The sequence below is a fragment of the Staurois parvus genome, unplaced genomic scaffold, assembly GCF_062004578.1.
Source record: "Staurois parvus isolate SC_StPar_1 unplaced genomic scaffold, SC_StPar_1.0 ptg000058l, whole genome shotgun sequence".
NCBI lineage: Eukaryota > Metazoa > Chordata > Amphibia > Anura > Ranidae > Staurois > Staurois parvus.
In genome coordinates this window covers 5522903-5545674 of record NW_028317854.1, presented here as the reverse complement: position 1 = coordinate 5545674, position 22772 = coordinate 5522903, and the positions used below count along the sequence as shown (strand labels likewise).

Genomic DNA, 22772 nt, shown 5'->3' with positions numbered 1-22772 from the left:
CTAGTGATACGGGCGGAGACTGAAGGGGTGAGGTGAGGGGTAGAGAGAGAGATTTGCGTGTTGTCGGCATAGAGATGGTAGTTGAAGCCGTGAGAGTGTATCAATTGGCCAAGGGAGGAGGTGTAGATGGAGAAGAGAAGGGGCCCGAGGACAGAACCTTGAGGGACCCCAACACAGAGATTAGCTAATATCAAAATGTCTTGATGGGTGGATGGCAGCCTGGAGTAGTGGGTGCTCCTAGACAGACTGCATTTGCATGCAGTTCACCCTAGGTAATGCTGACACTTGATGTTGAGCCTCCACGATTGAAAGAACATGAAATCCAATGAATAAAAATGGACAGGCCAAGGCCATTCTAGCTGGGAAGTAATAGGCTGGATGATCTTGTTTCTGCTCCATTCGGGAAATGAGGCAGGCTCTAACTTGCTGCAGTTTCTAATACATACTGAGAGAAGCTCACAGTGTGCAGTGACATCAGATGAAGTAATTTCAGTACAGTAGAGGAGCCTGTACAACTGTGCAAGACGTAACATAAGACTGGAATTCAGCTTACCTGAAGTGTTATATGCTGATCAGATACTTTTTTTCAGAGTAATTTAGCTTAGAAATGAAACAGCTGATAGTAAACTGAAAAAATACATAGATACAAAGAGGTAAATATACATTTCTACAAGTTGAGACTAGCTTTGCTCTTTTGAAAACAGATAAGACTGTCCATCTTTATCCTGTGAGATATTTTTGGTGTATGTATTTTGCCAATATAAGGACAAACAGAACATTTACTCTAGAGTCCAGTAAAAAAAAAAAAAAAAATTTTTAGAATATATTTTGGCTTAAATTTATGATGAAATTGTAAGTTTTTTACTGGACATGTTTAATAGCAAAAAAGTCAAAAATATTGCTTTTTGCTCAAAATTGTCTTTTTTTTTTTTTAATAGTGTAAAAAATTTAAATCGCACAGGCGAAAAAATACAACCGAAAGAAAGCTCAATTCGTGGGAAAAAAAGGACATACATTTAATTTGGGTGCAGCTTTGCATAAAAATTGGCCTGGTCAGGAAGGGAGGGGGGGGTAAATCTTCTAGAGGCCAAAATGTGAAAGAAAAAAATAGTCTATCTAATGAATTCTTTTTAACTACAGTGTATGTGATTTTTGGTGCCCTGTTTTTTACATTTGCTATTTACATCTGCACTTTCTGTACTGTATGATAAAACATTTTACAGCAGAGATAAAAGCACGATTCCTTTAGTTGTATTGGAAAAGCTGTACTGTAGAATGTATTTTCTCTCAAGTGTTACAAGTCCTTGAGGGATTTCATGATAAATGTGGCTCTGCTTGTGTTGTCTGATGAATTACCATTATTTTATTCAAATATTGCAATAAAGGAAAACTGTGAGACGAGGCCACAAGCAGATGTTTTCTTGATAATTATGATGATTTGAATCACATAATGAAAGCAGGAAAATTCCAGAAAATTGCATCCTGTCAGTGAATCATGCATATGGTGTTTTTACAACCTTTAACCCCACCGCCACTGGTTTTTATAGCAACAAAATGCAGGACACTGTTTTCCAGACACTTAGAGTGACACGTTTTACTGACTAGTAAGGAAAGTACCCTTCTGGAAGCAGATAGATGAGTTCCCTTTATAAGGGCAGTAAAATATATGAACAGTTTTATTTGAGTTTAAAGTTTTTTTTATACAATATTGTTTTAGAAACGTATCAGATTTGAATTAATGGATATCTAGTTATGTTCACATTAACTATTAATATTATTATGTTTGCATATCTCTTACATAGAGACATGGTTAGGTTTTAAGACTTGGTAAGCTTGATAAAAAATGTTCTTTAGCAAGGAACATACATTCCACATTAATAATTATGCTACCAAAATGAGTGTGTGCTGTAAATTCCCTCTAGCATTGTTCCTGTTTCTTGCTGGAGGCTGCTATTTTGCTGAAGTCCAGAGCCCCTGTGCAGCAGTAAATCTTTAGACAGAGAGCAACATGTGAAGAGCAGAGTGAGATAGTGTATTACTAATTTCAGTATAGGCACCTATACTTAAAAGATCTACTTTAAAAGCTTAAGTTCATTCTCAAATTAAAACCTGTAAATGCTCTCCTTCCCAAACATCCCTATTTCTGTGTTATTTCCCCACTGCAATCCCTATTTTTATGTTGAAAAAAAAATACCTACCTTTCAATGCAGAAGCCACTGCCTTTCGCTCTGCATATCAACTATCTAGTTTGTATAGAAATTAGATTGGTGAAGGTCTCTTCTTCAACTTTGTGCATTCACCCCGCAGCCCAATAGGATGTAATTGAGTGTCCTTTATACTTTGTTTTTCTATGAAAACCTGATTGCTGACTTACAGAATGGCATGCAGTAACTTCTGTGACAGAAGGTGAGTAATTTTTTTAAAGTCAGGAGGAGGGTTTTTATTTTTATGTGGAAATAAACATAGCCTTTAATTTAGTTTAATAACGAACAAATTCCTTTTTAACCCCTAATTGAAATTGGGTAAACCCCTTCATCAACATCCTACCACTGTATGTATTTTTTATCTACTATGCCTTTATAGTTTGGTCATTTATGACAATATCTAACTTGGTTTTGAAATGGCCTAATATATGTATGTGTCCCATCTGTTGAAAGCTGTGCAGGGTATATGCATAAACAGTTTACAAATAACTACAGCTTATCTTCTATCTTAATGAGAGTTTTTACGTTTTTTGTCTGTTTTCTTCAGGGTGGAGAGGTCCACTGATCAAGTCATCAAACCAGTCAATGTGGAGGCTTTGTCAAAATGGGTGGGCAAAATTCCCCCAGATGTTTTAAGAGACATGCCAGTCATTGCACCAATGTTGGCCAAACTAGGATATGATCCGTATGCCAACCCCCCCAACTATGGAAAGCCAGATCAGAAGGTCCTTGACAATACAAGACGGGTGAGTTTCTTAATGCCAATAGAAAAGGAGTTCTGCCTCCACTCTGGCTCATTTTGCTGCATGCCTGGTTCTGGTCAGTGACAAAGCAAGTATTCGTGTCCAAGAATTAGTAAAACAGCTGATATCTAGCAAGTCAACACTCCAGAGATGTTTGTTATGACAGGGCTTCTTAATGTGAACTGAAAAATATTAGGATCCCTAAAAGGTGTAAATGTATGTTGTAGGGAAGGGGTGACATTCAGCTTTGTTTTTTGTGGCAATATTTGGTTTTCTGAACTTGGATATCTTCTGTTGCTTTATAGTGAAGCTTCAATGCTAAAAATGTATTCTGATTGACTAAAGTCATTTATATTCCTATTAAATCAGTAGCTAATGTGGACTTCCATGGCAACAGTATTTTCCTTTCACTTCCATAGAAAGGTCTAGGACATCACACAGCCTTTCACTGATAGAAAAGAAAGGGCTAATTTCCTGCTTTAATAAAGGTATGTATACCTTGTATTTGGCAGTGTCATCATGCGTTATGCTTTCTAAGCTATTGACGTCTATTCTGTATTGTTTCATATCTTGTATCCTTCATTTAAAGGGGAATTCCATTTTTGGTGTACAGAACACCTTCAACATTTTATTTCCTATTTTTGTGATTGGCTGAATGATTTTCCTAGACATCAGCAGTAAGATACAAATAAAATTTTAGGCATCCTCTGCAATAGAAATTTCATTTTTGGTCCATCCATTTACTTGTAAAGGGATGCATACATTGCACCTTTCCTCATTGGAACACTGCAGTATCAGGTAGTTATAATGGTTTCAGATCCTCCAATTCAGGAATCAGTCTTGCAAGGATTTAGTGGAACAAGCTACTTTTGCTTCAAAAACAAAGGACCAGAAGTATTTCCTAAATGCAGTGGGCCTGTTTGCAAGATCATATGTAGTGCCTCATTTTTTAAAAGGGAAAACAAGTGGGTTTGGTTTGCATTGTGCTGATTATTGGGTGTGGCTTAAAGGACTGTGGTTAACTAGAGTCTGAGTACTCAGATCACACGCTCCACTGAACGTTGACCTGGAAGTACAAGAGGCCGAAGTCACAGATGGGTCAATACAAATGGGAGGCTGAGTCATGGTCAAAAAACAGGCAGAAGCTTGGTCTAGGTGGTGCGCAAGAAAAAGAGGTTGGTAAATAGGTTGTGGGTCGGTTCAGGCAACAGGCAGAAATGTGGTCAGAAAACTGGCAAAGGGTCGGTACATATGACATCAGAATACAGTCCAATGGCAGCTAGTTAGGCACTAGGGAAATAGTTTTCAATGCGCTCTTTCAGCCAATGGGGAGAGCAGTCTAAAGCTGGTTATACACACAATGAAAGTCAGCCAGTTCAACAGGAACCAGCTGGCTTTCGGTATATGTGTACCACTGTATGTTCAACTGAAGCCAGCCTAACAAGCAGCTTCTGTCACGGTAATGCTGAAATACCTGCATTTGGTTTACACTTGCAGCAAATGGCTGCAAATGCTGATTTGTGTATTCTGGCGGTGGGGGAAAGCCCCCGCTGTCAGAACACAATGACACAACAGGAGAACCCTGCATCAACATCACTTGTGTTGATGTGGGGATCTGTGAGTTTTTTTTTTTTCATTTAATACGCTGGTTGAATGGAAAAAAAAAACTCAGTGTGTATACCAAAGCTTAAGATGACAACACTGCTCTTCCATAGATATACTACAGTGAGTGGTATTGTCACCCATAGGGTAACAAGTATGTCACTGACTAGATCACCAGGTATAGAATAATGAAAAAAATCTGAAAGAGAGCAAATATTCCAGCCATCACATCTAAGGACTGGTAAGTTGCTATAATTCACATTTTGTTTTTGGTTTAGATATATATATAAATAAGGGCATTTTTGATGCATCATTCCAACCATATTTTTAGAGACTACTATACATTTTCAGTAAATTTTAGATGGCAGAATGCATAAGATTATATTGATTACCTTGCATGTCCTGTAGGGTTAAGATGCTCACAGCAATTTTAAACTCTCAAGGGCTCATTTAAAATTTTGTGTGTTAACGCTCACATTGCAATTCACTAAAAGACATATGCTGTGGTTGGATGCTGCACCAAGTTGTACTAACATTTAGGCCTCATGGACACTGATGTTTATTTTAACTACCCTAGAAGCCAGCAGCGTTTTGAGCAAAAAAACACCGGACACTTGTAAAAGTGTGTACTGCGTTTACATGCGTGAAAAGTTTGGGCATTAAATAAATTATTTATTCTGGATAATGAAAAAAATGAACGCTCAAAATGCACCTAGAGTTTTGGTGCGTTTACGCTTGTTTGAGTGCGTTAGGCGTTTTTTCCAGCCAAAACGCTGCCACTCCAGGATGCCCTGGCAGTGGGTTTTTGTTCTGCCACGAAACTCTTTTGCCACAAAATGCTGCTAAAAGCTTTTGTGTGCATGGAGATACATAGGATAACATGCTAGGGGGTTTAGAGGCAGTTAAAAAACGTCTGCTGTCCCTAGCAATAACTTCCAGTAACGCCCAGTGTGCATGAGGCCTTAGGACAGTATGTACCTAGGAATGAATGCCCAGAACACAAGAAGTCTGGAAATATTTATGCCCACACCTATTCTCTCTTCCATGCCTCCATCTTTTTTTTAACAAAGCCAGATTGCTTTATTAAAAGCAGTATGCTTCTCCAGCAACACACAAATTGGCATGGTCATTACATGAGTACAAATATACGCTGCTCAAAAAAATTAAAGAAACACTTTTTATTCAGCGTATAGCATCAAATCAGTGAAACTCCTGGGATATTGATCTGGTCAGTTAAGTAGCAGAGGTTGTTGTTAATCAGTGTCAGCTGCTTTCGTGTTAATGAAATTAACATCAGGTGCACTAGATGGGCAACAACAGGACAACCCCCAAAACAGGAATTGATTTTCAGGTGGAGGCCGCTGACATTTTTTCCCCTGCTCATCTTTTTTGACTGTTTTTCACTGTTTTTGCATTTGGCTAGGGTCAGTGTCACTACTGGTAGCATGAGGAAATACCTGGACTCAAGGACCAGCACAGTCTCAAGAGCATGGAGGAGAACCCAGAAGACAGGCAGTTTCTTTAGGAGAGCTGAATAGGGCCATAGAAGGTCCTTAACCCATCAGCAGGACCAGTATCTGCTCCTTTGTGCAAGGAGGTACAGGATGAGTACTGCCAGAGCCCTACAAAATGACCTCCAGCAGGCCACTGGTGTGAACGTCTCTGAGCAAACAATCAGAAGCAGACTTCATGAGGGTGGCCTGAAGGCCCAATGTGCTCACTGCCTGGCACCATAGAGCTCGATTGGCATTTGCCATTAAACACCAGAATTGACAGGTCCACCACTGGCGCCCTGTGCTTTTCACAGATGAGAGCAGGTTCACCCTGAACACGTGAGAGACGTGAAAGGGTCTGGAGAAGCCGTGGAGAATGTTATGCTGCCTGTAACATCATTCAGCGTGACCGTTTTGGTGGTGGGCCAGTGATGGTCTGGGGAGGCATATCCATGGAAGAACGCACAATCCTCTATAGGCTAGACAATGGCACCTTGGCTGCCACTAGGTATTACAATGACATTTTTGGACCCCTTGTCAGACCCTACACTGGTACAGTGGGTCCTGGGTTCCTCCTGGTACACGACAATGCCCGGCCTCATGTGGCGAGAGTATGCAGGCAGTTCCTGGAGGATGAACGAATTGATACCATTGAATGGCCCACATGCTTGCCTGACCTAAATCCAATAGAACACCTCTGGGATATCATGTTTCAGTCCATCTGACGCTCCACCAGGTTGCAACTCAGATTGTCCTGGAACTCAGTTATGCCCTGGCCAAGATCTGGGAGGAAAGACCCCAGGACACCATCTGTCGTCTCGTTAGGAGCATGCCCCAACATTGTCAGGCATGCATACAAGCACATGGGGGCCATACAAACTACTGAATACCATTTTGAGTTGTTGCAATAAAATTTCAGCAAGTGGACTAGCCTGCTGCATCATTTTTTCACTTTCATTTCTATCAAACAATGGGGCATCCTTATGTTCCTAACACATTATCCAATCCATATCAGTATTGATATCCAGCATGAGATTTTTCCCCATTGAGATCTGATGTGTTTTCAAAGTGTTCCTTTAATTTTTTTGAGCAGTGTAGTATAGTACAATACATTCTCCAGGCATAAACAGTATTGTGAAAAGTATGTATTCCTCGCATAGCAGGTCCGACCGCAGGAAGTGTTCAATTTGAGAAGGATGAGATTAAAAAAAAGGTGGGAGGAAGGGGGAAAGAGAGAAGAGGGTAAGAGTAAAAAAAAAAAAGGGGGGGGTGTTAAACAAGAAAAGTTATTCAATTCCATTGGAGTTCTGAATGCACCACACTTTTTTCTGATGGTGGAACTTGTACAAACCGACAGTGTCTGTGTGGGAATAAAGCCACAGATGGGTAGATTGTACCATGATATACCCCTTACCAAAACACTGCCTTTTGACATGGACATCCCAGGAGGCAGCAGGGGCCTGATGTCATTTTCTCCTAGGCAGAGAAAGAGGAAGTGCATTTTCCGAGTGATTGATATACATCACAGAGCACCATCTGTGAGGGACGCGGCATCAGACACCCAGCTCTTCTCACCAACTTGTGACCGACGTACTAGCCAATCTAAAACTGCGATGTCACGTGCGTAACTATACCACGCTCAGCTGCACCCTGCACAAAGATTTTCCAGCTAATGGACCACAACCTATGTGCAGCAGCCTGAAAGCGATTGTTACTGGGTCAGGTTAATTATGCGATTAACCAGTTACACTGCCACCCACCACCTTTTTGTACAGAGTAGGAGGAAACTCGCCAATATTAGCAATAACACTATGATGTTTGAATAATCGTCTGTATACCACTGTCACCGCAGGCAGAGATATATAGAGGTTTTAAAACACACAGTAGCGCTCTTCAGAGACAGGAATTCTTAATTTGCATTAAAGAGCTTTAGAAACAGTTCAACACTTTTCAGGTAATACGATTTATTACTAAAAAGGTCAAAATGTGCAATAAAAATATTTACAGAAAAAGATGTAGCCTATATATATATATATATATATATATACGGAGAGCAATAACACAGCAAAGAGAACAGAAGTTTTGGGGAGGTAGAGTACTTGCCAAAAGTCCTGGGTTAAGCAGATCAAGTTTCAGAGCAAAAGGGGAGTTGGTTCCGATCTTAAAAGGGAGATTTCTTCAACTTCAACTTCAACTCAACTCTAACTCTCTGCTCCAAGCATAACAGCCTTTTTCTAGGAACTCAGCAGGGTGTCTCCTTGAAGCAGAAAACCAATCGCCTCATTTGGGGAGGGTGTTGTAGGTGGGGGACTCAGGCTAGAACCAAAATCCCTCACAAGTTATACCAGAGCAATAACCTTCTCTAGGTACATGTAACATTCTATGCATGGGTAGATTAATATACAGAACAATATTCTGAACGTCTAGATATCAAACATGGCATAGTTCACTATTTCAGCTGGAGCTATATGCTTTCTGCTCTCCTTTAGACTTCAACTAGGGGGTGTAAGATATCAGGCGACTTGTATTAAACTGAGCTATCCGAATATATGCTTTATGTTTATGTAATTATTTCCCACCTTAAGATATAAAATTATATGGAAAAGTGGGTTTTTAAATGGGAGTCTGTTTTTCGGCTAGCTGGAATGTCTTTGAAGCCCAGTGAAGGACTGGTTTATGGCTTCACGATCCTTTCCAAGCAAGAGTCTCACAGACATACTGGGGCCAGGCTAATTGGGGTTTATAACCATGAAGCTCTCCAGCTGGGGCCTGATCCCTTTTGAACTCCACATACACACACAGAGACCACGTGTCACTCAACAGAGAGGGAGGGGGGATTGGAGGGAGAGAGATACAAGATGGAGGATCCTTAGCAAGAGGGATGACCGCGTCCATGTCTTTGTGCACGATTGCTACACCTTCTAGTGCCTAATCTGCAAATCTCTTTATTTACTAAAACAAAGAGCAAACCTGAAACATTTGTTAAACATTAAAAATTATGTTAAGGTAAAAACTGTAATTACTGGAAATAAACTAATTTTCAAAATGAATTTTCAATTAGCTGTTAAAGAAATTACACTGGCGTAAACATAAAACACACGCATCCTGTGCTTTTGCATAAAGCCCTGTAGGGGCAAGGGAAATGTCAGAGCATCCATTAGGATAATACAGACAGAGCCCTGAAGACCAGGCCCTTCATTGTTATATGTCTGAAGTCAACCCTTCTGTATTCAGTCTGCATTAGTGTGTATTCATTGTTGTGTTACTTGTGTTTCAGGAGATGACATAAACTATAACTGTAAAATTAGAGTGCATGCGGCTGGCATGGATAAGATGAGGAATTGTAAAATAGGAAGCTACTATTCAGCCTATACCATCATGCATGTTGCTCCTAGAATCAAAACCATAATGTACTTTGATTCTTTTATTTTGATGCTGAACAACAGTTTCAGGGTAGAGTGAGTGGGGAGACCTGTGTGTGAAAGTTTAAGCTGCAGCAGTGAAAGATCAGGTCCCCTTCTCGTGCTATGTGGCAGGGATGTGTAAATTTCAGGACTGGGTGGATAGAAATGCAAATCTTTTGGCAGTTAAAACATCTCATTATTATTTTATTTTACTAACATTTATTGTTCTATCTGTGTATATACTGTAGCTGTTTCACTGGAGTTCAACTGTTATAACTATTTGTTACAAGAAAATTTTTTTTATCTCTGTTGCCTTTACTGTTGAGTGCTACATATCTCTATTAACAGTAAATGACAAGTTTGTAAGTGATTAGTCACAGACCCACAGATTTTTTTTTTATATAATTTTGTGTCTGCTTTTAATTTATATGCCACATTTTTTTCAGGCTGTTCTTGCATAGTAGACCTCAGATTGATATTTTTTAGCAGGCTTATTGATAAATGAGTATAACTTTGGATGTGAAATATATTTGCTTATCTCCATCAGCTAGCTTTCTATGCTAGACTGTTGGTAGTAGACTACGCTGTTGGAACTGACTGAATGTAGTTGGGAAAAAAGTCTTCAGTCAAATCTGACAACCATTTTAAACTTTTGAACTGGATGATGATTAATCATAATCTTTCAGCTATTTTAAATGATAAAATAGTTGCTTTCTGGGAGGTCTGAGATCCTTGGCTTTATACATCCTCTCAAGCATTTCATATTTGAATTGTAACTTATTTATTTCAGGTACTTATATAGCGCTGTCAATTTACGCAGCGCTTTACACACACACATACATATATATATATATTGTACATTCACATCAGTCCCTAACCCTCAAGGGGTGTACAATCTAAGGTCCCTAACTCACATTCATACATATGCATATTAGGGCCAATTTAGACAGGATCCAATTAACCTACCAGCACGTCTTTGGAGTGTGGGAGGAATCCAGAGCACCCGGAGAAAGCCCACGCAAACACAGGGAGAACATGCAAACTCCATGCAGGAGGCGCCATGGTCGGGAATCGAGCCCATGACCCATCTTACTGCAAAGCAGACGTGCTAACCACTAAGCCACTGTGCTGCCCATGATAAATCCTCTTCTTTTTTCATTGCATTAGATTTGTTTGGGAGAAGACTATAGAATTTTGACACATTAATGTGGCGAATGTTTGTTTTCCTATGCATCTTTCTATACTCTTAAGTCTGCATTGACATATTCATATTGCAGGAAAACATGTAGAAATGTGCATTTCTGCCTGCATTCCCGGAATCCCAAAAGGTGCAGTAGCTACTTTGGAGCATCTGTCATGCGTAGGGCAGCCCATTCAAGTGAATGGGCTGCCCTACACTGTTTCACAAAAAACATACCAAAAAAAAGCAGAAAAAAAGCATGACACCTTGCGAAGGTGTGAATGCAGCCTAAATTTAGCAAATACCATTGACTCAGAAAATAAAAGCCCTGCTAAGAGCAGGCACCACTAAGAACTTACTATTACCTTTATAATTAGAAAAACAACCTCTGTACATCTTATGGATTTAATTTTTTTTTCTTACAAGGGACTTTGCTTTCCTTACCTCTGAACTAAAGTCAGCCATAGATCAAAATTCAGCCGATTCAGCAGGGACTGTCCGAATTTTGATCACCATCTATGGGCAGGCTGGTTGTACAGAAGTCAATCTTTTGATCGACTTCTGTACAACTAGCCTGTTGGATTTTTGCAGAGCAAAAACTGTATCTGTGTTGTAATCCCAGCATTGCTTTCCTGTGTTTATGAATGTGAGGAATTTTTGTATTGCTTACCAGTTGGGTGATGTCTTTCCTGAACAGAACTATTTGATTCCCTGGGAAACTACTATTCCTCTTGAGAATATTAAAGTGGTTCTAAAGGCAGAAGGTTTTTTTACCTTCATGCATTGTATGCATGAAGGTAAAAAAACCTTCTGCATGCAGCTTCCCCCCTCTCCCTTATACATACCTGAGCCCGAACTTGATCCAGCAGTGTGCTTGAGAGCAGGATCTCTCTTGGATCTCTCCCTTCTCATTAGACAGAGAGACTGCAGTGGCAGTGGGAAGCAAGTGGCTTTCTATGGGGGCATTCAGCAGAGGGAGGGGCCAGAAGCAAGCATGGGGGACCTGAGGAGAAGATTGGGGCTGCAGGAAAGTATGACGTGTATGTTATTTTTTAAAAAAGAAATTTTTTGTCTTTAGAGTCACTTTAACAACTTCCCGCCTGCTCAAAGTACATTTACTGCAGGTGGCACAAGCAGGGTAGATTACGTACATGATCCAACCCAGGGGCGGAGTGACCATTCGGGCACTGCCCCAGGGGCCCAGAGTCAGTAGGGGGCCCCATGAGATGCCCCTAGTACCTTTCATAGGCTTTTTGGGGTGTGGTTTGAGTGTGGGTGAGGACACAGGGGCTCCATGATCCCCTATTGGCCAGGGACCCCATGAGTTCTCAGTCCGCCCCTGATCCAACCTGTTCGGTTAGGGATACCCTGCGTGAAGGACACAGTGGATTGCAGTTACCGGGTATCATTTGACCGCTATGATTGGTCATAGCAATCACATGATAGCAACAAACTTTCATGAATGGATTTACACACAGTGTGATTAACGTATGTTAAAAAACAGTAAAAGAAGATGTTAAAAAAAGAAAAAAAAAATGAAAAAAGAAAAAATGTATTTTTTTTTTTGCTTACTGTTACCAGTCAGTATCCCTGATAACCGCCACCCCAGTTGATGACACTGTACTGCGCTGGTGACAGTATGTAAAAAAAAATTGAAAGTTCTTCATTTTCCAAAAAATTGTGATAAAAAATTACAACTTCAAAAAAAATGCCTCTTACTAAATACCTCAGACTATCAACTTTACAAAAATGAGTCATTTGGGGGGTATTTGCCATCAGTACATCAAGATTCATCAATTTTCCAATATATACAGTATTTCATAGTTTGTATACTTTATAACTTGGAAAGTATTATAGATTGATTTGGGTTATTTTTACCCATGAAATGTAGCAGAATATATTTTGGCCTAAATTTATGAAGAAAGATTATTTATTTGCAAAATTTTATAACAGTAATTAAGAAAATTTTGGATATTTTTATGTTTATATAAATTTTGGTGGTATTAAATACCAGCAAAAGAAAACTCTGTTTGAAAAAATGATACAATTTTCATTTGGGTGCAGTGTTGCATGACCAAGAAATTACCAGTTAAAGTAAAGCAGTACTAAATATCACAAATATGCCCTGGTCGTGAAGGGGATTAAACCTTTCAGAGGGCAAGTGGTTAAACATTACATTTACACTTCATCAAATAAATGTCATGCTGATGCAGGTAAATATTTACCTACCATCTGGATGCTGAAATATCCGCACATAGCTTATTGTTATGCCACCATATTGCATGTAAGCTGCAGTAGGGTAAATTGTGTGGTATAACTGGAGAAATAGCTTGCTTGGCGTAGAAACTATTACTACTTTTAGAGAAAACGTGTTAGTGTGGGGATGCTCCGTTTATTCATGTATTGTTTTAAAGTGAACACCATCTAGTACCTTTCGTTCTGATTGAAGTTTTGATCTAGGTAGGTTTCTGCTCACAATCCCTTGTTGGGCTGTATTAGCTCATTTTATGTTGTTGTATAATCCAATAGAGGCAGGTAACACTTTTGTGAAATAGCACTGCTTGCATGTCAAATTGTGTTACCATTTGTTACTATAAGATTCACACATTTTCTAATTGTATTCAGCTTGTGAATACTGGGTGAAAGTTGTGTAAATCTTGCAATAAAACATGTATCAATAGACCCCCTATGTGTGGCTTAATGCAAAAAAATATGACTTTCAGCATTTTTGTGAATTTCCACGTTAAGCATGCACATAGACCTTAAGGTCTAACTCACAAAAACATTGTAAATTAAGTTTTGCCTAGTCTGCCCAGCAAGACTCTGTGAGCCCTTTCAAACGTTTCTGGTTTCAAGTGGTTGTACAGGCAGTAGGTTTTTCACCTTTATGCATTCTATGCATGAAGGTAAAAAAACCTGGATGCAGCTTCCCCCTCAGCCTCCACTTATACTTACCTGAGCATCCTCTTGATCCAGCGATGTGCATGAGAGCTGCAGCTCTCCCCAGTGTCTCCCTCCTATGGGCTCACACAGCAGTGGGAGACATTGGCTCCTGCTTCTGTTAATCACAGCCAGTGAGCCAATGTGGGGAGAGGCCAAGCCACACTGTGTGTTAATGGACAATGTCTCGGGAGTGAGCCTGCTCAAGTGCCCCCTTAGCAAGCGGCTTCCTGTTGGGGGCACTTGGCTGGGGGAGGAGCCAGGACTGCCAACATGGGAACCAAAAAGAGGATCGGAGCTGCTCTGTGCAAAACAGAGCAGGTAAGTATAACATGTTTGTTATTTTTGTAAATAAAAATAATTACCTTTTAAAAACACTTCATCTCTCAGAAACGTTCATCTAAATGCCTGCCTGCCTTTGGGAATAATACTGTTCACACTTAGTCCTGTGCTGCCTTAGAACTGCTTTCTTAAAATCCTGCAGAGAACAGTCTGGGTGTGCTATACAGAGGGTGCAGTAGAAGGTATCTCCCTAGGGCACCTCATCAATACATTGAACCTGTGCATTGACATTTTCAGATTTTTGATCTGCAATTTTCGGCATTATACTGGCAATGTAAGTGATGTATATTAGGAGAATAATTCCAAATGTGCAATCAGTCTCAGTGAATCCATGAAATATTGTTTTTCCTGTGAATATATTATGAATACTTCTGAATAGATGAAGAGTGAGAGCAGATGGTGAAGCACAGCTAGCCAGGGAGCTGTTAACCAGTGAAAGAGATTGTTCAGACGTGCTCATTTTCATATTCCTAGCATCACAGGGAATGTGACCATTAATTAGGAACCATGGAATGCATATGGATATGAATGCATAAATGACCAGTATAGTATGAGATTTTTAAAAGAAGACACATTTTACAAAGTTTATATGCTCTGCATTACGCTTGGTATCATCTGACTTTACAAAGGAGTCTGGTACTATTGCCATGTTTATATAATTAAGCTTGCCATATAGATATATATCCTCCTGCACTCTTATGGTGAACAGTAGGATAGGCTAAAAAGCAGCCAGCATCTATCCCATACCAAGCAAAGGCAATATACATAGAATATAAAAGTTGATGCAGCGCTAGAGATTCTAATACCTAAACAAAATACAACATAAAATATATAAATATATATAGATGTATATAGATGACCCAAATCCACAGGGGAATGCGCCGGGAACAATGACCCTCAATGGACAAATAACAGTGGTTAAGTGCAGGATAGCGTGTCCATAGTTCATATATCTAAAGAAGTGCAGGTGAATCACAGCACACTCCAAACGTGATCCCAGGCAGTCTAGCTGCAGTGGCCTCTCACCTCCACTCTATGACCCCACAGGGCCACAAAGCATACTGTAAATCACCTCGAGATCCTCCAATTCAGTGACTCTAGATAGGATGGCATCACATGAACCAGGACAGTATTCATCCAGACCAGTAGGCAAACGGAAAGCACTCTCCTCCGATGTCACAACCGCTCATAAGCTCATAAATGAGGAGATAAACACAGTCCTCATAGTATATTACCGCTTTAATGGCAAAAAGGCAATATATGGGTGTACAGCAAGATCACAAAGGTGCACCAAGATGGCGCCATCTTGGTGCACCTTTGTGATCTTGCTGTACACCCAGCACATCGTTATACAAGCTGTTGCCATTTAAGTGGATTATCTCCTTTTCCTGGATATATATTGCCTTTTTGCCATTAAAGCGGTAATATACTATGAGGACTGTGTTTATCTCCTCATTTATGAGCTTATGAGCGGTTGTGACATCGGAGGAGAGTGCTTTCCGTTTGCCTACTGGTCTGGATGAATACTGTCCTGGTTCATGTGATGCCATCCTATCTAAAGAGTCACTGAATTGGAGGATCTCGAGGTGATTTACAGTATGCTTTGTGGCCCTGTGGGGTCATAGAGTGGAGGTGAGAGGCCACTGCAGCTAGACTGCCTGGGATCACGTTTGGAGTGTGCTGTGATTCACCTGCACTTCTTTAGATATATGAACTATGGACACGCTATCCTGCACTTAACCACTGTTATTTGTCCATTGAGGGTCATTGTTCCCGGCGTATTCCCCTGTGGATTTGGGTCATCTATATACATCTATATATATTTATATATTTTATGTTGTATTTTGTTTAGGTATTAGAATCTCTAGCGCTGCATCAACTTTTATATTCTAAGCTTGCCATATGCTTGCATATTTTTCTTCAGTTAAAAAATCTTAAAATGCTCTCCTTTTCCTAATGATTTATAGTTCTTTCTCCTCATTGTATTCACCTTCACAAAGATATTTTCCAAGATGGACGATGTAGACATTTGCCATATTGCTGGAAGATGTCTTCAAATAATGCTATTGTTTTGTTTTGTTGTACTAACTATGCCATGGATATACTATGTCATGGAGTTAGGGTGAATCTGAAGTGGGGAATTACAAAGACATCTCTGACAGCACATAGTAGAAACCTCCAGGTTCTTGCTCATCGAGTCTGTTTAAGTTGCCTGAAATCACAAGGTGTTCTGGCAAATTACTTTTGATCCAATTTCCAGTGTCAAAAACCTTACCTTGGCACCTTCTACCTCTCATTCCACAATAAAGACCTATCACTAGGGACAACACATTCTTGTCTTGGGAGTGTGGTTTTGTATTTGTATACCAGAGCACCTTGGGACTCCAGGCATTTAGGGTTCTCTTGGTACACAGACCTGACATGCAAACATTTGGAAGTGCCTGCTATTTATTGCCAACACTGCATCAGATATAATTTCTACACCTTATTTTGGTTTTCAAGTATATTTATCATTAAAATTAAATTCTCACGTAAAACAGCAGAGCACATGGAAGCATTTTTAAATCACATTATTATTCTGGGTTGAAAAGAACCTTTTTCTTTTCATGAAGAAGCCAAAAAACTGTTGTTCTCTGCTCCCTCAGATACCTAATGGTTGATATCTGCGTTGGAGAACAGTGGTGCCATTATTTGTGATTGGTACCCAACACACTTGTGTTGTAGGGCACTGCATAATGCAGTAATGCAATACTGTGCAGTGTTAGCAAAACTTGGTACAGGATCAACTTTTTTCCTTTTTGTGGTGCATTAACACAGTGCACATTAAGGGACAGCATTGACATAAATCCACACAATCTGCAGATTCCTATATGTTAGGAATGGTTTCCTTTTGAAGGATTAAATTTACTGTTTTTTGTGAATACCTATCAATTTTTCAGTTGTTTCTCCCTAAATCAAGCGACTGCAAATTTGTAATGCTTGTACAACTCCACTTTGTGGACTGTGTGTCTACTTTTGCTTAATATAGATGTGAAAGCATTACACGTTTGTGGAGTGTTGCTCGCTACTGTTCTTTCCTATTGGCTTATGAGAGTTTAAAGGGTCAAGAATGAGATTTCCACTTGCAGCTGGTTCTGCGGGGCTGTGGAGGGGGTGGAATCATGTTGGAAGGGGATTTCTGTGTTTCTTGCTAAAGTCATATTAAGTAGGGTCTATCATACCAAAATCTGGGTATTTCATATATGTTTGCAGCGAATCCATATTGACTTGTATGAAGTAATAAAAGCAAAGTTTGATCTAAGCTCAAACTGAACTTAAATTGTAACTGCAAGATTTTGATGGCCCAGCAATCTAGTCAGGGATCTCTTTCTGGGTCATGCACAGGTAGATTTCCTCTCTATTTCCATTCTGATGACAACTAAAAACTTTGGATTTTCCCTCAGTCCCAGTAAAAGTAATCACCAGGACAAATTAAGACAGTGAATTTTCTGAGTGGGGACAGAAATAAAAACCCTTAAAAGTGTTCTAACCTCTCACCACTCTATCCAACACTTAGAAAAAAATTGATTTTGGCAGTCAGTGCACTCTAGCCTTTTTCAAGTTGTTTCAAGACATGCTCTTATTAGGAAGAAATTAGCATTTCTGTATTCTTTCTCTTTAACTTATTGCAAGGCCACAAAAACAATGGATATGGGAAGAGTGTTTTCTCTGGTCTTTGGGGTGTGCTTTTCATATCCTGGCAGTCACAAATATATTTATATTGTCTCACCTGGCAGCAGCTGTCAGTACAGGTAAGTAGAATTGCATTGTTGAACACACCGAATTTAATGCATGCAAGATTGGGGTTCAGTGGATACAGTGCTGCCATTGTGCTTCGTTTATATTAGGATGGACAACTGTAATGTGTGTATTTGACTCAATCACAGACTGCAATGGGTATCTGAGGCAGGGCACCCAAATATGGGTACTTTTTTTACCTTCTTCTTTGATTGGATTACATTTTTGTTGCACTGAATTCCAAGTAGCATATGCAGAAATATCACTTTTTTGGAGGCCACTGGAAGGGCTAGGTCTTTTCAGGATTTCTGGGGACAGAGGTAGCTTGGTTAACCACTTGCCTACCAGGCAATTATACCCCCTTATTTACCAGGCCAATTTTCAGCTTTCAGCGCTGCCGCACTTTGATTGACAATTGCGCGGTCATGCAACATTGTACCCATATGAAATTTTGATCATTTTTTTCTCACAAATAGAGCTTTCTTTTGGTGGTATTTAATCACCACTGGGCGCTTTACTTTTTGCGCTATAAATACAAAAAGTGCAAAAAAATTTGGAAAAAAAAAAAAAAGTTTTTTTGTTTCTATTATAAAATTTTTCAAACAGGTAATTTTCTCCTTCACTGATGTGCGTTGATGAGGCAGCACTGATGGGCACTGATAGGCGGCACTGATGGGCACTGATAGGCAGCACTAAAGGGCACTGATAGGCAGTACTAATGAGGTGGCACGGATAGGCGGCACTGATAGACAGCACTAATGAGGTGTCACGGATAGGCGGCACTAATATGCAGCACTGATAGGTGACACTGATGATGGGTACTGATAGACGGCACTGACTGGCATCACTGCTGAGCACTGACTGGCGGCACTGATTGGCACAACCCCTGGGCACTGACTGGTGGCACTGGTGGGTGGCACTGGTGGGTGGCACTGGTGGGTGGGCACAGGTGGGTGGCACTGCTGGGCACAGGTGGGTGGCACTTCTGGGCACAGGTGTGTGACACTGCAGAGTGGCACAGGTGGGTGCACTGCTGGGCACAGGTGGACGGAGCTAGTGGGCACACTGCTGGGCACAGGTGGGCGGAGCTTGCGGGTGGCACTGCTGGGCACCGATCATCAGGGCACTGATCATCAGTGCCCTGATGATCGGTGCCGATCCCCGCTCTGACAACTGCCGGTTCTCGGCAGTACTTTCCTCACGATCTGACAGCGTGAGGAAAGTGCAGCCGAGAACCGGCACTTGCATTTTCCTCTGATCAGCGTGTCATTGGACACCGCTGATCACGTGGTAAAAGGCCGCTGTGATTGGCCTTTTACCACATCACGTGATCAGCTGTGTCCGTAGGACACAGCGATCACGGAGATCGCCGGGTGCGCGCCCCCTGGGGTGCGCAGGCGAGCGCGTTCTGGGAGGACGTCATATGACGTCCACCCAGAACTGGCCGGCCGCAGTGCGGCCGTCATTCGGCTATCTGCGGTCGGCAGGTAGTTAAGGCTTACTAAAGCAATGGGCACTAATGGCATTAATTCCAGAGTTCTAAGAGGACTGTATAATTGTTGGACCATTAATGGATCTTTTTAATCATTCTTTACTAACAGGAGATGTTCCCTATGACTGACGGAAAGCTAATATTGTACCTATCTATTAGGAGGTTAGCAAGGTAGAAGCTGGCAATTACAAGTTATGCATCTATATACATCTATACACACCAGTTTAACATTTAGTGTAGTCAAGTTAATGGAATCATTTTTGAAAAGAAGTTTCATTGATCACTTAAGGTAATTGTAGCCGTATTAGTGCATTTGCGACAGAAACAATTGAGTACTGTCCGTGATACTTTTTTTATTTGCACTAACATACAATTTTGAGGACAAGCTTTCGGGGTATGTCCCCTTCTTCAAGGTCCAGGCAGTACTACTTAACAAAGTTTTAGTAGAATGTTAAAAGGGGGAGAAAAAAAACCCAGTGAAAAACACACACAAAAAAGTACACAGCAATGGTTATAAAACTAGGATTAGACTAGAGATAAGACAGAGCAAAAGCAAAGACTTGGGGGGGGGGGGGGGGGAAGTAGGAACAACACTCACTAAAACTGTTGGATAATGAGTGAGGAATCCCATGTCCTAATAAAGGCCGTTATCTCTTGTATCAAATAAAAGTCATTCTTAGTTCAAAAGTTTTCCTTTCCTGGATAGTTTTGAAATTTCCTTTAAGAACTAAAATATTGAGGTCTTCCATAGTGCAGTCCGGTTGTGCGCAATTGTGTCCCACAGGTGTGCAAAAGTCATCTTCTTTATGTTCCTTGATGGTGTGCCTGTGCAAATTCATCCTTGTTCGCAACTTCTGTCCTGTTTCACCAACATAAGATCCTTTGCTGCATTTTCTGCACTGGATAAGGTACACATTACTGGAGGTGCAGCTGTATGATCTGGAGATATTGAAGATCCCTTGCAAACTGTGCAACCAAATTACTCCATCAAAAAGTGTCAGACACTCAAAAGGGATCTTCAATATCTCCAGATCATACAGCTGCACCTTCAGTAAAAGCAAAGTATCTTACATTGGTGAAACAGGCCAGAAGTTGCGAACAAGGATGAATTTGCACAGACATACCATCAAGGAACATAAAGAAGATGACTTCTGCACACCCGTGGGACACCATTTCGCACAACCGGACCACACTTTTAGTTCTTAACCACTAGCCTACAGGGCACTTATACGCCCTTCCTGCCCAGGCCAATTTCCAGCTTTCAGCGCTGTCGCACTTTGACAATTACGGGGTCATGCAACACTGTACCCATATGAAATTTTTATCTTTTTTTGTGACAGAGCTTTATTTTGGTGTTATTTTTTCACCTATGGGTTTTTTATTTTTTCTTAGACCAAAAACCACTGAAAATTTTGGGGAAAAAACGGTTTTTCTTAGTTTTTGTTATAAAATTTTGGAAATAAGTGATTTTTCTCCTTCACTGATGTGCACTAATGAGGCTGCAGTGAAGGGCACTGATAGGCTGCACTGATATGTGGCACTGATGAGGAGGCACTGGTAGGTGGCACTGATAGGCATTGACAGGCATCACTGATGGGCACTGAAAGGCAGCACTGATATATGGCACTGATAGGCGGCACTGACTGGCACTGATGGGCACTGATAGGCGGCACTGATGCACACTGATAGGTGGCACTGATAGGTAGCACTGACTGGCACTGTTAGGCGGCACAGACTGCACTGTTAGGCGGCACTGATGGGCACTGATAGGCGGCACTGATGCACACTGATAGATGGCACTGATAGGTAGCACTGACTGGCACTGATATGTGGCACTGATTGGCAGCACTGATAGGTTGCACTGACTGGCACTGATGGGTGACACTGAAAGGCAGCTCAGATGGGCACTGATATGTGGCATTGATGTGCACTGGTAGGCACTTATATGTGGCATTGATGTGGCACCGGCAGGTGGCATGGATGAGCACTGAGAGCTGGCACTGATGGACAGTGATAGGTGGCACTGCTGGGGCTACACTGATCATCAGGGCACACTGATGATCAGTGCACATGTCCCCTCCGAGGAATGCCGATTACCAGCTCTCCTCTCCTCATGAGCTGTCAGCGTGACAGCTCGTGAGTAGAGAAATGCCGATAACCGGCATTTCCCTGTTTACATGCGATCAGCTGTGATTGGACACAGCTGATCACATGACCGAGCCGACATCTTTGGCTCTTTCCGTGGATCGGTGATCCGCTGTGTCCGAGGGACACAGCGCAAGGCCGATCGCCGCACTGCGCACTCCTGGAGCCGCGCATGTGCGGTGAGAATGGGAGGACGTCATATGACGTCCTCCCAGAACGAGAGAACCGCTTTGCGTCTGTCATTGTACTATATGGCGGGCGGGAGGCGGTTAAAGGAAATTTCAAACCTATTTAGGAAAGGAAAACTTTTGAACTAAGAATGATAATTCTATTTGATACAAGAGATAACTGCCTTAATTTGAACATGGGATTCCTCACTCATTATCCAACAGTTTTATGACCCCTTCTGTGAGTGTTGTCCCCCCCCCAGTCTTTGCTTTTGCTCTGTCTTATCTCTAGTCTACTCCTAGTTTTATAACCATTGCTGTGTACATTTTGTTTGGGTTTTTGTTTTTTTTTTTCTGTTTTGTTTTTTTTCTCCCCCTTTTAACATTTCTTTTAACATTCTGCTAAAACTTGTGAAGTAGTACTGCCTGGACCTTGAAGAAGGGAACATACCCCGAAAGCTTGTCCTCAAAATTGTATGTTCGTGCAAATAAAAAAAAAAGTATCACGGACAGTACTCAATTGATCACTAATGTTTTGAACCCGGGTGGTGCTGTAGACATAGCAGCCTATCTTGATTTCAGAAAAGCATTTGATACAGTTCCAGATAATGATCTAATGAAAAAGTTGTACAAGCTAAGACCTAAGCCATCAGTGGTTCAGTGAATATGTGTGATTGTAATTGGGGTGCATTCAAAGCAGAGACCAGTCGCTGGTGGTGTCTTGTGAAGCCCTGTACTAAGTCCTGTTCTATTTAATCTATGTGTAAGTGATCTAACTAAAAATTTGTTGGGCAAGGTATGTTTTTTTTGCTAATGACACAAAGGATTGCAATAGGGCTGATAATCCCTCTATGGGTCTGTAACATGAAACATGATTTAGCATTGCTGGAAGATTGGTCGAAACAATGGAAACTGCAGTTCAGTGTTTCTAAATGTAAAATAATTCACCTATAGAAATAGAATCCCTTGACAGAGAACAACATTGGAGGTACAGTGTTGGTCAGCACTACAGAGAAAATAGATTTAGGAGCACTTATCTCTGATGATTGTAAAATGAGCAAACATTGTGACCAGGCAGTGGGGAAAGCAAATAGAATACTAGGATGCATTACCAGAGGGGTCACCAGTAGGAAGAAGGAGGACCTGATTTCTCTATATAGATCTTTGCTTAGACCTCAATTCTTATACCGGGTTAGATTTAATAAAATCTGGCGCAGCTGAGCATGGTAGTCAATCAACTTCTAACTTCAATTAAGCTTTGGAAATAAAACCTGGAAGCTGAT

General features: G+C 40.9%; 1 protein-coding gene across 3 annotated transcripts in view; it reads left to right on the top strand.

The window, feature by feature from the left end:
• Nucleotides 1-22772, top strand: part of TPST1 (tyrosylprotein sulfotransferase 1) — a 170190-nt gene that overhangs the window by 107884 nt on the left and 39534 nt on the right. For all 3 annotated transcript variants that reach the window (XM_089668457.1, XM_089668456.1, XM_089668455.1), the window contains exon 3: nt 2752-2950. In XM_089668457.1, coding sequence (XP_089524583.1) covers nt 2752-2950 — 199 coding nt within the window. The remainder of the gene's footprint in view (nt 1-2751; nt 2951-22772) is intronic.